This window comes from Macaca thibetana, chromosome 17 (assembly GCF_024542745.1).
Source record: "Macaca thibetana thibetana isolate TM-01 chromosome 17, ASM2454274v1, whole genome shotgun sequence".
Lineage (NCBI taxonomy): Eukaryota > Metazoa > Chordata > Mammalia > Primates > Cercopithecidae > Macaca > Macaca thibetana.
In genome coordinates this window covers 29,975,747-29,992,157 of record NC_065594.1, presented here as the reverse complement: position 1 = coordinate 29,992,157, position 16,411 = coordinate 29,975,747, and the positions used below count along the sequence as shown (strand labels likewise).

The window sequence follows — 16,411 nt, the reverse complement described above, 5'->3', positions numbered from 1 at the left end:
CCTCTGGACTTTGGGCACTGATGAGCACAGGAGGGAGGCAGGCCGAGGGGGGAATAAGGGCAGCTCAGTGCAGGCCTGTAGGTACCACTCAGCATGAACAACCTGGGCGCCATGGGCACAGTGGATGGCAGGTTAACGGCAGCAGGAGCCAAACAGGCTCCTGGGCGGAAAGGGGCAGATCCCCAGTAAGGCCAGGGGCCAGGTTGCCAGTTTCATGCAAAGCAGTGAGAACTTATGGTGCTTTCTCCATGGTTACCCATGGACCAATCAGCACACACTTCTTCCTCTCAGAAGCCCATAAAAACCCTGGACTGAGCCAGACTTGGACAGACAATGGGATGACCTGCTTGCAGACAGGAGCTACCCACTGTGGGTTTCCTCTCTGTGGAGAGCTGAGCAGATGGCAGGACGACCTGCCTGCTGAGAGGAACTACCCACTGTGGGTCTCCTCTCTGCTGAGTGCTGGACACTTACTGGGATGACCTGCCTGCAGAAGGAAGCTACCCATTACCCTCAGGTCTCCTCTGAGCTGTTCTGCTGCTCAACAAAGCACCTCTTTGCCTTGCTCACCCTCCACTTGTCCGCATACCTCATTCTTCCTGGATGTGGGACAAGAACTCAGGACCTGCGAAATGGCATGGCTGAAAGAGGTGTAACACAAACAGGGCTGAAATATGCCCCTTGCTTGCCATGTTGCGGGCAACATAAGAAGGAGAGAAAAGAGAGGACGGAAGAGAGGAGAGAAGAGCTGTGGTCCTTGGGGGAGCCCAGACCTAGGAGCTCCCTGTGACACCCTCTTTGGGGTTCTGCGGCTCCTGGCATCTCCAAGCTTCCAGGTGCCACTGCATTCCCTGGCGCCAGCTGTGGAAGCTGCTTGCAGTATACCTGGTCCAGCCACAACCTTGCAGGGAGCCAGCCCCTGGAGCTGCCTGCCCTGCTGCAGCTGGCATGCCTAGCTGTGCGCAGTGGCTGGACCCCGTGCTTGCTTGCTCACACACCCCTCTCTGCTTCGCACCTGGCTTGCACTTGGCAGGTGTGGGATCCAGGCCGGGAGTATGAGCAGAGCGCAGCCTGCTGGGCCTGGGGGCAGAATGAGCCCAGCAGGCCTGACCAAAACTCGGGCAAAGGTGACATTTTTCCAGCTGGAAAAGTGACACTCCAAGGATCCTGCGACAATGACTCCACTGAAAAATGATTTCGAATAACTGTAATAATAGGTAAGGTAATTGTGAATGCATGTTAATCTTCAGTAGTCTAGTTTGATTCCTTTCAAACATTGCTTTGTACTTAGCAACCCAACTGAAAAATAAATCTCCAATTCATAAGAAAAAAAACTTCCTTAGATTGGAATAAAGGCCCTCTACTGTCTAGATCTCACCTGTGTTTCTAGATCTTGTAATATTCTACATGTACGTGATGCTCCAACCTAGCTGTAACTTCACTGTTCCTCAGGAAGCCCTCGGTAATGCTGTCCTAACTTCCTTTCTTCACATTTTCAATGTCGGGAAGATCTTTTCACTAGCAGCTTCCCCTTCCTTTACCCGTATCCAAATCCTACCAGTCCTTTAAGACAGTGTTTCTTAAACCTGAATAATGTACAGACTCCTAAAATAAATTCTTATGATCCTGGAGAATGTTTTCAGTAGGCTGGGGACCACAGACCAGTTTGAAAAGCACAAATATAAAGAACTAAAGACCAATTGTATAAAATTATACAAATGACCACGTTGAAAGAAAAATTTTATCTTTATAATTGGTAAAATAACTTGTATTTTGCCATAGAACTCTGATTCTTATCTTCAGATCTATGATGTTTAAGAAACACTACTTTAAGGCAAAGCGGAAACATACCGACCTTGGAAAATGTTCCTGCATCACCCCAAGTTAATACATTTTTATTTTTTCTGATTTGGTGTCTAACAACTTTCTGCATTGGAGTAGCTAGTAATATCTAGTATTTTCCTAGAAAACACAAGCTCTTTGAATACAGGGACCACATTTTATTTATTTTTTATATACACCACACCTAATACACAGTACGTCCTCAGGAAGTATTGGCTGTAAAACCTATATTCCATGCTCTTATTTTGTAGTCCAAATGTCTTTAAAATATCACACTTCTTCTATTGTCCATACTCTTATAGAAGAGTATATTACTCAAATAGTTCTGCTATAAATTAACAGTAAGTTTCAGAAGTTATCTTAAAGTTAAAACTCCAAGTCACGAAACTCAGATTTTTTAAAAGTGCCACAGTGTCTCTTCTGTGTCAATGTTAATAGAACCCTTTCTTTAAACGATCAGTAGACAAACTAAAAATTTCCGGATAAAGAACAAACTCTGGAAAAACAGGGCTAGTGGGAGAGGCCCTATAAATACCTACCTAGTCTTACAAGTGCTGTCTCTAACTCAGCTTGTATTTAAGGCAGTTTCTTCAGTTTTTCAACTAATGTGTTTGAGAAAACTGTTTTCCTCGGACATGCTGGCGTGGACTCCTTACTTCAGGTAAGGTGACAGCAGCTTGACAGAGAATGCCTTCCCTCCCACGGCATTTGGGACGAGACTGAAGGAAAGACACAGGCGGGGTTACGGGAAACCCATGCTCTGCGCCATCTGGACAAGCTGAAGTCAGTTTTTCCGCTTTCACACGAGGTAATGGATTATGATGGGCTCAGGTCCCCTTTAGCTCTGAAACAGGTATTCTATGGCTCTAGGTAAACACGGCATGAGACAGGTATTTCTCTGGTAGGATCAGTTGTATTTCCCAGAGAATAAAACGGGCAACAAACCATTTATCGATATGTGAATCGTCCCCTAGGCCCTATTTGGGGCTGGATAAAGAAAAAGAAGGTTTGCTTCCTTTTTGGCGGGTCCTCCAACGACAGAGTTCATGGCCCGCTGCGCGTCCAACTTCCACCTCTCGTCGCTCACCGGAGGACGAGCGAGGCTCTGGGCGAGGACAGCCCCTCAACCGCACTCCCCAGAGGGAGCGCTGTGACTCGCGGAGGAGATTAGTCCCCGGTCATAAACAACCTCTCACTTCCCCTCCCCCGCGCCCGCCCGCGCCCGCCCGCGCCGGGGCGGCCCCACGAGGCCCAGGAACCTCCTCCAGCGCCCGCGAGGCCCCGAGTCCTCCTCGGAAGGGCGGCTGCGGACCTGTCCTCTTCTCCTAACCAGGTGTTTGTCCACTTTACTCAGCCCTTCTCACTCGTCCACAATACAGCCACCTCAGAGGGGGCGCTGACGCCAGCCCCTTTTTTCCTTCTCTCGACCCCAATCACCTCCAACAGCCAGAGAGGCCGGCGGCCCTGACGCGCAGGCTCACCGCCGCGGCCGGCGCGCGCGCGGACGCGTCCCCCGCCCCCACCTCGCGGATCTTCCGCGGTTCGGCCCCGCCCCTTCCCGAAGCCCGCCTCCGGGTCGGCCCGCCCGCCCGCTCGCGCGCACCCGACGCCCCGCCTCCGCGCGTGCTCAATAACTGTCCCCGGAGCCGGCCTGCAAGCTTCCCCCGCCCCTGAGCTGTTTAAATATGCTAATGAGAGGGCAGGGACTAGCCAATAGAACGGCGAGGCGATGTATCACGTGGCTCGGGGACGTGTCAGGGGCGGAGCCTCCGCAGCCCCTGCCCGAGTTAAAATCGGAGTGTGAGAGAGAAAAGCGCTTCAGTAGCGAGAGGGGCTGAGAAAGTGGTGACACTGCCGGGGTGCGGAGGGAGTCCCTGAAACTTCTCCCAACAGCCCCAGGGCCAATCTCCCCTCAGCCCACTCCCCTCTTCGCCAGCTCCCAGGTCCCCACTCCCTGTACCGGGGGTGGGGTGGGGAGCCAGGCCCGTCTCCCGCTGGGACACACACAGGGGCCGGGAGCGGGGACGGGACCCCCGAGGCGGGGGGGACGGACCGACAGACAGACGGCTGGGCGCCCGCCCCAGCGGGCAGGCAGGCAGGAGGAGGCGGAGGCGGGGGTACGACGGGGAGGACTGGGTCTGGGGAGTTTCCTCTCAACTATCGGGGGAGAAACTCCCCGCAGCCGGAGGAAAGACCCAGACGGTGTTTTCCTCCCGGGGGCCGCGCACCCCCGCCCCGCGTAGCGGCGGTCGCCGCCACCGGCGCCTCCACCTCTACCATCTCCTCTTTCTCCACCACCTCGGGCCCCGGTGTCCCTGGCCAGCACTATGCCCATCTTACTGTTCCTGATAGACACGTCTGCCTCTATGAACCAGCGCAGCCATCTGGGCACCACCTACCTGGACACGGCCAAAGGCGCGGTAGAGACCTTCATGAAGGTACCGACTGACCGAGTCCGGGCGGCGACCCCGGCCCGGCGGCCCGCGGGCGGCAGGGTGGGGGAGGGCAGCCAGGGCGGGGGTGTCGGGGACCTGACTGCGGGAGCTGCCGGGCTCGGGGACCCCCTCCCCCACCGCGCGGGCGGGCGGGCGGGCGGGCGCTGCGAGCCGGGCTCGGCCGGGGCCCGGGTTCCGGCCCCGGGCGGTGTGTGGGGAGCGATCTGTGTGTTGGGGGCGGCGTGGAGGGGTGGCCGCTGCGTGTGCGGTACTGTGGGGGCGGCGGGGCAGCTGGGCGCCCCTTCTCCGCCTCGTAACCTCGCCTCTGTGCTTCCCTCTCGCCCGCCCTGTTCCTCTTCCCGTCCCGCAGCTCCGTGCCCGGGACCCTGCCAGCAGAGGAGACAGGTATATGCTGGTCACTTTCGAAGAGCCGCCCTATGCTATCAAGGTAACAGCCCTCGCCCTCCCCCTTTCCTCTCTTCCCTTCCCTGTTCCTTCCTCGCTCGCCCTCCCCGCCCCCCCATTCACCCTTCATTATGCTCCCCTCCCCCACCCGCTGCGCTCCCAGCCGCTGAGGTCTCTTCCCTGCGGGCTCCCACCCCCTCCCCCGCTCGGCAGCGTCCTAGCGCGGCGCGGAGTCGCGGGGCCACCGCCGTCCCCTCCCGGCCCGGCCCGGCCCGGCGGCTGCGGCGGCGGCGGCGGCGCTGCGATCAACATGGCCGACATTTCCCCTCCGCGGCGTGAGCGGCAGCAATGAACTGTGGGGGATATTTATTCAAGTTAGCCGGAGTGACAGCCGGGCCCGGCCGCGCACAGCCCCGGTTTGCATTAAAGGGGAATCGGTCCGGCCGGCACGGGAGCCAAATACGGGGCTGCCAGGATTGGTCTTGTCAAATTCGTCCTAAGAGGGCCGGTGGGACAGCTGCAGGTTAACTTCCTAAGTCTGGCTCCCGTCTGCTTCCACTAGTACGTTCACATATCCACATTTTGGGTATTAGATTAGGTAGTAAATTTGTCAGTGAAGTTATAAAGTATTAAGGTTGTTAACTACCAAAACCTAGAGAGGAAGCAGGTTTATTCCTGGGCCACCTTTGGAGGAGAGTTTCCTCAGCAGTGGTACAGTATTAACACGTTAACCAAGCCAAACCAACCAAAAGTGAAGCTGCTACTTGGTGACTGTCAGATTATAACGGCTGTGTGTGCATGGCTTTAAAAAATGAAAAAAAAAAAAAATCTTACATTTTTCTTTTCAGGCTGGATGGAAAGAAAACCATGCAACGTTTATGAATGAACTGAAAAACCTTCAGGCTGAAGGACTTACGACTCTTGGCCAATCCCTAAGGACAGCTTTTGATTTATTAAATTTAAATAGATTAGTAACTGGCATAGACAACTATGGGCAGGTAGGTTGAATAATAAGGTGGCAAAATAGTTGATTTTTCATTTTGTGGAAAAACAGTCCAATCCAAAAACTACATAACATGAAATGCACGTATAAAACATTCCAGATTAAAATAGAATATGCACATTGTTCAAAGGCAAAACTCTTACCCTACTATATATATTTTACGTCCCTCATTTTTTCCCCTTTTAAAATACATTTGTATTCAGGATTAGAATCTGAATCTTTTGCTAAAAATTTGACATACATTGATTTTAATCCCTTGAAAGTTCACTAAAGACCTAAAAGGGAAAGCGTCCTATCTCACCACACTCAAGTTGTGTGTGCAACTATTGTAGTGACTTACAGACACTAGTTAGTGGTCTTCATTTCTATATTAGTAAAGATGTTAGAGGAAATTAATCTGTTTGTTGCATCAGGGTTTAATGTGATCATGCTGTATAACTATTCTGAAAGGTAAGAAGATTTTCACTGGAATACAGTCACTGGCTGAGAACATTAAGTTTTCTCCTTTTGAAGCATACACAGTTAACTATTGCAGGAAGAATTCTGAATTAAATTTCAGGCCTAGAGTTTTAATTTAAACTCCAAACCCTTTGCAAAAAAGACTGCTGGAAAATATGAAAGAACCCTTCGTTTCTTAACCCCCACAGGTCCTTTTATTTCACTTACTTTCATCTATTTGAGGGTGAGAGGAGCTTTAAATCAACAACAATTCACTAAGGAAGAATGCAAGGTGGTCTATTGTAACATTTTATGATATCTTTGCCCTGGAAATAAGAGATACTGAACAACATATAATGTTACATGTAACAAAGGAATATTATTTCCAAGGAGCTCAATTCTTACGTTGTAGTGAAAAGCACTATTCCTGTAATTATATATTGGGTATATGTTGTGTTCTTTTCCCAAGTCCCACAGTCCCTAGTTTTGTGAGTTTCATACATTTCAGGGAAATTCTTTCTGTGACTACAACGTTTATTTGCTTCCTATTGAAGGAAATGAACTTGTTTCTGTTTTAGGAAATTTTAAGCTCCTTAGGGATAACTTCAGTGCTTAAGTATCTTTGGAAATAGCTGAATTTAGTCCTAGAACATTTAAAGTATACATTGAAATTCAGAGTGAGCTTACCAAATTGAACTTCCATCGTTTAATTAGGTAAATATGTACTTTCTTACTACATTAATACTTTTATGTTTTTCCCATCTCTGCTGCTTTTATTTTTGCAACTTTTAGTAATTTAGGTATATTTGCAATGAACCTTTTGGTTTGTTTCTGTAAAATAGTAGTAGATTTCTTTCTCTTTTATATTTCTTTGTGATATGTAGCGCAACACAGTCTTATTGCTTAAAGTTTTCATCCTTACCTCTTTGAGTTCAAAGAGATATTTAAAACTTGCCATTATTTGGTTACCTTGATTTGGTTGTCATGTTGTTAGTGTTATGGCAGAACTATTAGTTTCCTCTTTTTCTGCATCACATTTCATAAGTGGTCAAGGCATTTGGACACATTCACCTCCTACTACCTAGTACAAATACTTCTTAGATTGCTTCCTTCGAAAAACTGCTTGTCATGGAGAGGCTGAGGACATTTGTAATTTAAACCTGTATTTTCCTTTTCCCAGTTGATGTCTGCCCCCAGAGAACACTTTAGTTCTTGTCTGTAAGGCTTATAAAAACTTTGAGGGAAAGGTGGTCCTGTGCTGTTACCACTTTGACCAAGAGAAAAACCTGGAGATTGGGATGTTTTTGCATGTTAGGATTTATTCAACAACAGGGAGAGATGATGCTTCTCACTTATTTTGATGAATCAGCAAAGATTGCAAGGCATAATTTTATTGCTTATGTCTTGAATTGGCACATTAAAAATGACACTAGCCTTAAAATAAGCCACTGTTTTCAAACGAAAATGATAATTTGAGTAAAGAGTATTTAATTGGAAGAAAACATTCTTCCAGAAGATTTTTTTCATCATAAAACTTATCTGATTTAAACATTTCACGTTTTCTGTTCACAAAAAGGATAAATGATTAGGAATTTTGGATGTCTCAAATATTTAATACTAAATATTGTTCATGTGTTTTCTTCTTTGTAAAAGTACTTTGTATCTGCCTGTTTTCTGTGGAATACTTTTATTTTGTAACTTCAATGTTTTTACATAAGTATTTCCCGTTTCCTGCTCTATACTAGGATCTGTGGCGTTCACAGTACTACTTGTATGTAATGTTAGTAGTTGAAGGAAATGAGAAAAGATGAGGTGGAAGATAGAACATATATATTTTATAGAATATCTAAAAACTTTAATGTTCTGAGTTACTTTCTTAAATGTCTATGGGTTAATATATATATATTTGTATATTTATATAGATATCCACCATTCTGCCACATATATACACATATATGATTTTTCATAACTAATTACAAGACTATTAAACCTATATTGCATTTGTTAACTTAGTTAACATACCTACAGATAAAACATCTTTGAATTATTAGCTAGGATGCTGTCAGAATTTGCAGGGCATTAGTAAGGTTAAAGTAGCTGAGAAAAAAGAATGGTTCTTAGTGAATGTTTTCCTCAAGCACTTTGGATATCCTACTAAAAAATTCCATGCCTATAGATGTTCTTATAAATATTTAATTTTGATAATCAGTACCATTTACTGATATTTCTACAGTAATGGAACAATGTGTAGCCTTTAGTCAATCTTTTCCTTTATAGCAGTACTTTATTAAATTGCATATAATTGCAGATAAATTTGATACATAATTTTTTCACATGTGTTCAACAGAGTTTCAAATAACGCTGATCCTTTGAGAGCTGCTGAAAGTCTGAACCAGCCTTAATATCTGAAATTAGGAAATGTATAAAATGTGAGAGATCTGATTAAAGTTTTATACGTAGATGAGTTAATTTTCATATTGTTACAGGTCATCCTGTTTTTCATCAATATATATATGTATATTTTTTGAGACAGAGTTTCTCTCTTGTTGCCGAGAATGGAGTACAATGGCGTGATCTCGGCTCACCGCAGCCTCCTCCTCCCGGGTTCAAGCCATTCTCGTGCTTCAGCCTCCTTGAGCAGCTGAGATTACAGGCTTGAGCCACCATGTCTGGTTAATTTTGAATTTTTAGTGGAGACTGGGTTTCTGGTCAGGCTGGTCTTGAACTCCTGAACTCAGGTGATCCGCCTGCCTTGGCCTCCCAGAGTGCTAGGATTACAGGCGTGAGCCACAGTGCGCAGTCCAGTATTTTCAACATTGTCTTCTTTTCAGTAAATTAGGTTAGTTAAGATTAGCCAATAAATATTACTCTGGCCTGCAAGTCCATTTTTGTTACTGACCTGACTCCACACCCCCGCTACCTGAAGTATACTAGTACTAATTAAATTGTTCCAGGAGTTAGAATGGCACCTTTCCTACTATATGCCCTTGGTGAAGACAATCCTTGACAGATACCTTAAAAGGAGATAAAATATGTGCTTAATTTTTTCAGGAGTTTCTGTGGTGAATGTTTACCTCATTGAAAAATGGTGACTTTCAGACAATGTCAAATTTAATGATTCTCGGGCAAAAGAATTTTAAAGAATTTTATTTTGAGCATAAAGGTCTACTTTGTAAACTTAGGAGATAATACAGTTATAGTTCTAATACTACTTTTTTTTCCTTTACCTAAATAGTACCCATTTAATAGATGGTGTGAAATACAGGCTTTGAAGGCTGGCAGGTGAAGTAGTGAGAACTCCATTTCCATTTAGGTGTTTGGTTTCTCTTAGATTATCAACAAATATATGAATAAGAGTTTGATATTTATTAAGCTATAGACATCTTTTCATATGAAAGTCAGTTAATTACTATACCTGAAATACTGCTGTGTTGAATATAAACTGGAAACACAATGATGAATGGTGTATTGTAAATTTTTAAATTCCTTTAATTAAAATTTTTTTTTAAATTGTGGTAAGAAACACCTGACAAAATTTACCATCTTAACCATTTTTAAGTGTGGAGTTCAGTAGTGTTAAGTATATTCATATTGCTGTGCAACCAATATCCAGAACTTTTTTATCTTGCAAAATTGAAACTCTGTGTCGAGTAACTCCCAGTCCCTGGAAACCTCTATTCTAATTTCTGTTTTTATGAATTTGTCTACTCTGGATATCACAGTTAAGTGAAATCGTACAGTATTTGCCTTTTAGACAGGCTCATTTCACTTACCATAATGTTCTCAACATTCATTTATGTTTTAGCATGTCAGGATTTTCATCCTTTTTAAGGCTGAATAACTCTATTGTATGTACCACGTTTTGCTTGTCCACATATCCCTTGATAGTCACTTGGGTTGCTTCCACTTCTTGGCTGTTGTGAATAATACTGCAATGAACATGTGTGTGTAAATAACTTTTTTGAGATCCTGCTTCTAGTTCTTTTGGATATATACCCTGAAATGAAATTACTGGATCATATTGTAATTCTATTTTAAATTTTTTGAGGAAGTACCATACCGTTTTTTATAGCAGTTGTACCATTTTACATTCCTACCAACAGTGCACAAGGGTTATACTTTCTATATATCTTCACTAACACAATTTTCTATTTTTCTTTGACATTAGCCATCCTAATGGGTGTGAGGTTGTATCTCACTGTGGTTTTTATTTACATTTCCCTAATTATTTATGTTAAGCATCAACATACACTTGTTGACCATTTGTACACCGTCTTTGAAGACAAGTCCTTTGCCCATTTTAAAATTGTTTTTTGTTGTTGAGTTTTAGGATTTCTTTATATTTTCTGGATACTAATCCCGTATCAGATATATGATTTGCAAATATTTTCTCCCATTATGTAGTTTGCTTTTTCACTCTGTTGTTTCTTCAATACACAAAGTTTTTAATTTTTATATGGTCCAATTTATGTATTTTTACTTTTATTGCCTGTACCTTTGGTGTCTTCCACAAAATCATTGCTAAATCCAATGTCACTGAAGCTTTTCTCCTGTGTTTTGAGAGTTTTATAGCTTTAGATCTTCTGTTTAGGTCTTTAATCTATTTTGAATTAATTTTTGTATATGGTATAAGGTAAGGGTCCAACTTCATTCTTTTGCATGTAGATAGCCGGTCTCCTCCACCATATGTTGAAGAGGCTGCCCTTTCCTCGTTGAATGGTCTCTGCAAATCCCTGAACTTTTGAACCTCAATAATTATTGTTGGTGGAGAGGACACTCTCCTGTCAAACTTGCTTAAATGTTTTTTCCCCATCTTTATTGTGTAAAAGAAGAGCAATGGCTGGAAATGTGAAAATTGGAATCCCAATCTTGGCCTTGCCATTGAATTATTATGTAACATTGAGCATTCACATTACTATTTTGAGCCTCTGCTGCTTCTTATTCCAAGTTGGCAATAATGAAGCCATTGTACTTTTAATATAGAATTGATGAGAGATTTAAATGGGATGATATATTTAAAATGTACTTTAAAAATTAGGATGTGCTCACTAGACAAAAGCATCCTTTTCCCCCAAAAGATTAGTATATTTACCTCATTTTCTATTTTTTTCAGCTTTAAATTTGAAATTAAAATTATAAAAGTCTTTAAAGCTGATTATTACTTGCTTTAAAAATCTGTTAGTATCATGAAGTGTATATTTTGACTTGTGCTTTGTATTATATCCCAGAAAAGCAGCTGTGAAAGAAAAGTAATATAACTTGGCCAAAGTTGTCTCAGTGGCATTTAATAAGCATAGGATGGTGTTTTTAAAGAAGTGTTAAATGAAAACAATTTAAATGATTTAGCAGATAAATCAGAAAGTTATTCTTTTGCAAGAATACTTATGTGAAAAAAGCACATGCTTTAGGATTCTTTCAAATAGGGAGCTCCCCCTAGTGCGTTTTAGATGAGATTTACACAAGTTTGATTTGCAGGGAACCTTTTAGGAGCACATCTGTTGGGTAAATCAAGGGATGTTTTAATAAGATTTAACTGAGCTCAAAGTAGTACAAAATGAATATGATTTATTTCCTATAGAGCATTAATTTAATGGTGCTATAATTTAAATGGAAAGGAATATCCCCAAACCCAGATTTTATTTTCTTTCAAAATATTTGCTACAATATTTCTTCAGAATTTTATACTGTAAATCTGTTTTGTAAAAGAAAAAAATTCTCCAGTCATGAACTAAAAAAAAAAAAAAAAAAAAAAAAAAAAGGAAAAGAAAAATGAACTATCCTAAGGACGTTACTGCCACCTTTTTTTTTTTAGGTGGCGTTTCACTCTTGTTGCCCAGGCTGGACTGCAATGGCGTAATCTTGGCTCGCTGCAACCTCTGCCTCCCAGGTTCAAGCAATTCTCCTGCTTCAGCCTCATGAGTAGCTGGGATCACAGGCTCCCACCACCACCCCCAGCTAATTTTTACGTATTTTTAGCAGAGACAGGGTTTCGCCATGTTGGCCAAGCTGGTCTCAAACTCCTGACCTCAGGTGATCCGCCCACCTCGGCTTCCCAGAGGGCTGGGATTTACAGGCATGAGCCAGTGCGCCCGGCCATTATTGCATTCTTAATTAGAAATTGTTTGAAACAAATCTTAAATGCAAAAGTCAAAAATAGGCTGGGTGCCATGGTTCACGCCTGTAATCCCAGCACTTTGGGAGGCTAAGGCAGATGGATCACTTGAGGTCAGGAGTTTGAGACCAGCCTAGACAATGTGGTGAAACCCTGTCTCTACTGGGAAAAAAATATATATATATTAGCTGGGTGTGGTGGCATGTGCTCGTAGTCCTAGCTACTCAGGACTTTCCCAGTTGGAGAATCCCTTGAACCCCGGAGGTGGAGATTGCAGTGAGCTGAGATGGTGTCACTGCACTCCAGCTTGGGCAATAGGCTGTCTCAAAACAAAAAAACAAACAAAAAATCAAATAATAGATTCTACTTCTCCTTTAAAGAACGTTTTACTTTCTTGAGATATAGGAGAATGTCGATAATTATGTATTAAATTATAGACAGCTGGAAATTAAAAGATCAGGAACAAATCTAATATTTGACAGAATTGAACTTATGTATTTTGAATTAAGGTCATTTGTGGTCAAAATTAGTTAAAAGGATTATTTAGTCTTGTTTAGTCATGTTCATGTCAAATTTCTCCAAAGAGATTATATAATATTTTATAATTTGAAATGTTTCTCAAATATATAAATGTTTCTCAAATATATGATTTTTGGCTATGATAACCTTGACTCAGATTTATACTCTACAATTAGTCTTGGTGGACTTTTCTTGTTTTTTGGGGCTTTTTAATTTAAAAAATTCGTAGATACAAAGTCCCTCTCTGTTACCTAGGCTGGTCTTGAACTCCTGGGCTTAAGCAGTCTTCCCACCATAGCCTTTGGAGGAGCTGGGACTGCAGGCTCTTGCCATTGTACTCAGCTTAAAAAAGTAATTCCCTCATATAAACTTTATATTTGTTTAGTCTTACTATTAGTCTATAAAAGTTTGCCATGGTTGCCAGACTTTAAACAAAATACTAATTTTTAAAAGAATTTTGTTTTGGTTTGTATTTTCTGATCTTTCTCTAACATTTTTACTGAGATGTAATTTAAATACACAAATCTGAAATGTGAAGCTTAGTGAATTTTAAAATATACACTCTTAAAAAAAATTGAACATTTGCATCTACTGACAAGTTTTAATTACTGTCAGTAGTTTTATTATGATTATTTTCATAGGGCTTTACAATGGAAATTATTTTAGAAGTTTACTCAATTTTTCTCATTTTGTTGGTAAAGAAAAGGCCTAGAAAGGTTAAGAGGCTTAATTTCTACACATTTATGAAATATTTAAAAAAATTGTAATTGGTGATAGAACAGTTAGGCAGATTTTATTAAGGATTTGTATATTATTTAATAACATTTTATTTAAATGTATAACCAGTGGATCTGATTTGCTTTCTTCAGTTTTGTCTATAGTTCTATAATGCAGTATGATTTCTTTCAGTTCTTGTTTGAAAGTTACACTTCTCATTTTGTCTCTGTTACATTTAGTCTTTCTTGTAACATTCTATCTAAATACTATTTGTTACAAAATTAACTTTAGTTGGATTCCTTCCTCCCTTTGTTTGGCAGAAAGTAAATGAATTTAGGGCAGCCGTCCCCAGCCTTTTTGGCACCAGGCTGGTTTTGTGAAAGACAGTTTTTCGATGGATTGGTAGAGGTGGTTGGGATGGTTTCAGATGAAACTTTTCCACCTCAGGTCATCAGGCATTAGAGTCTCATAGGAGTGCATAACCTAGACCCCTTGCATGCACAGTTCACAGTAGGGTTTGTGCTTCTATAAGAATCTAATGCTGCTGCTGATCTAACAGGAGGAGCCCAAACGGTAATGCTCACTTGCCCACTGCTCACCTGCTGTGCTGCCCATTCCTAATAGGGTCCGGGGGTTGGGGACCCCGATATAGGGAATAAACTAGGGAAGACTTCTTAGTGGCATCTGAAGAATAAAAGTTTACTGAGAACCCAGAACCATTTACAGGTTAGGAGACAATGCAGAGTGAAGATCATGATCAATGGCCAGATGCGGTAGCTCATGCCTAGTAATCCCAGCACTTTGGGAGGTTGAGGCAGGTGGATCACCTGAGGTCAGATGTTCGAGACCAGCCTGGCCAACGTGGTGAAACACTGTCTCTACTAAAAATACAAAAATTAGCCAGGCATGGTGGCGGGTGCCTGTAATCCCAGCTACAGGCACCCTCAGGAAGCTGAGGCAGGAGAATCGCTTGAACCCAGGAGGCGAAGGTTGCAGTGAGCTGAGATTGTACCATTGCACTCCAGCCTGGCCGACAAGAACGAAACTCCATCTCAAAAAAAAAATTCCTGGTCAGAAACATAGGAGGGGCTGTCCCTGTGGCTCACACCTGTAATCTCAGCACTTTGGGAGGTTGAGGAGGGAGGATCACTAGAGGCCAGGAGTTCAAGTCCAGCCTGGCCAACCTAGTGAAACCCCATCTCTACCCAAAACACAAAAATTAGCCAGGCATGGTGGTACATTCCTGCAATCCCAGCTACTCAGGTGGCTGAGGCAGGAGAGTCGCTTGAACCTAGGAGGTGGAGGTTGCTGTGAGCCAAGATTGTGCCACTGCACTCCAGCCTGGGTGACAGAGTGGGACTCTGTCTCAAAAATAATAAAAACAAAAAAAGTGGGGAGAGACCTGGGGACGTAAGGGACAGTTGACAGGATTTTCTACTGTAATTAAGGCCTAGATTCTAATAATATACATATGTATTTAATGGCACTTTTTGATTTTGTGCTTCTTAGTTTAAGTTTCTGATGTGTAGCTAGTTAATATAGGGCTATTAACCTTGTTCATTAGTCGATTTTTCCAATGTAGTATGCCAACTAGTATTAGGGTTACATTTATAACTTTTTGCCTGGAGAGTTTTTTAATGAATTAACTACCATATTTTCATTTAACTTTAGGTAGTTTCGAAAATTTCTAAGCATTATGTCTTAAGATTCAGAAAAATAAGACCAGATCCACTTACGAATTTCCATTCCATTCGTGACCTGACAAGTCATATAACCTCTCAGCCTCACTTTCCCCACTAGACAAATAGAATGAAAAGACCTATCTTGCGGAATTGTGATAAAGATTAAGGGATGTACAACATAATTTATTATTGTAATACAACCTATTAATCATTTTTATGAATTTTCTCATTTGAATTTTAAAAATTAAAATTATGGGGTACTAGAGGTTTTTTTAATGTTGCTTTTTTCAGAACAAGGAGCATGGTGATATGGAAAGAACTGCTGTATTAGAACTGACTGTGCCTCGTTCTGTCACTCACTAGCTTGTATTGTATTGAAAAGTCCCTTAACCTCTCTGAGCATCAAGTTTCTCATCCATAGAATTGTGATTATACCAACCCTTAAATTTTGTGAGGATTCGAAGTAATATTTGTTAATCATCTCGCGAAAGTGCTTGCGAGGCACATGGTAGGAGCTCATTTATGATGATGACCATCATCTCCAATATTATGGTAAACACTTAACAGGATAAAAGCTTTTTAGTCTGAAACTTTTGACAAAAACAGAATTAAGGTTGTTCCATAACCCATCATATAGTCATGTATCGCTTAACAATGGAGATATGTTCTGAGAACTGCACCATTAGGCAGATCTGTTGTGGGAACATCATAGAGTATACCTACAGAAACCTAGATGGGATAGACGACTATATACCTAGGCTATATGGTGTATGACCCATTGCTCCTAGGCTCTACATCTACCCGTATAGCGTGTAACTGTACTGATTGCTGTAGGCAGTTTTTAACGCTTGCAAGCATTCATGTCTCTGAACAGATATAAACATTGACAAATACAGTAGAAATATGGTATGAAAGATTAAAAAATGGTATACCTGGATAGGGCACTTACCATGAACATAGCTTGCACACTGGCAGTTGCTCTGGGTGGGTGAGTTCGTGGTGAATGAAGTGAAGGCCTGGAACAGTACACTGCTGTAGACTTACTGTACACTTAGGCTACACTAAATTTATTAAGGAAGATTTTCTCTCTGCAATAATAAATTAACCTTAGCTTACTGTAACTTTATAAACTTTTAAAGTTTTAAAACTTTTTAACCTTTTTTAGTAAGAGTTAAGATACAAACACAGCTGTAAAAAATATTTATATCCTTCTTCTGTAAGTGTTTTTCTATTTTTAAAATTTTTGTTTTTAAAAAAA

At 42.0% G+C, this 16,411-nt stretch overlaps 2 protein-coding genes across 4 annotated transcripts in view; one reads left to right on the top strand and one right to left on the bottom strand.

Annotated features, from left to right (window-relative positions):
- LOC126940470 (peptidyl-prolyl cis-trans isomerase NIMA-interacting 4-like) overlaps positions 1 to 16,411 on the bottom strand; it is a 1,058,238-nt gene that overhangs the window by 654,789 nt on the left and 387,038 nt on the right. The gene's annotated exons all lie outside the window — the stretch shown is intronic.
- The window catches only part of INTS6 (integrator complex subunit 6), a 100,805-nt gene continuing 87,809 nt past the window's right edge, over positions 3,416 to 16,411 (top strand). For 2 of the 3 annotated variants that reach the window (XM_050766268.1, XM_050766267.1), the window contains exons 1-3: positions 3,416 to 4,280; positions 4,648 to 4,725; positions 5,531 to 5,680. In XM_050766268.1, coding sequence (XP_050622225.1) covers positions 4,170 to 4,280; positions 4,648 to 4,725; positions 5,531 to 5,680 — 339 coding nt within the window. In that variant the 5' untranslated portion in view covers positions 3,416 to 4,169. Of the gene's footprint in view, positions 4,281 to 4,647; positions 4,726 to 5,107; positions 5,244 to 5,530; positions 5,681 to 16,411 lie in introns of those variants that run through there. The other variant, XM_050766269.1, reaches the window with a different exon arrangement.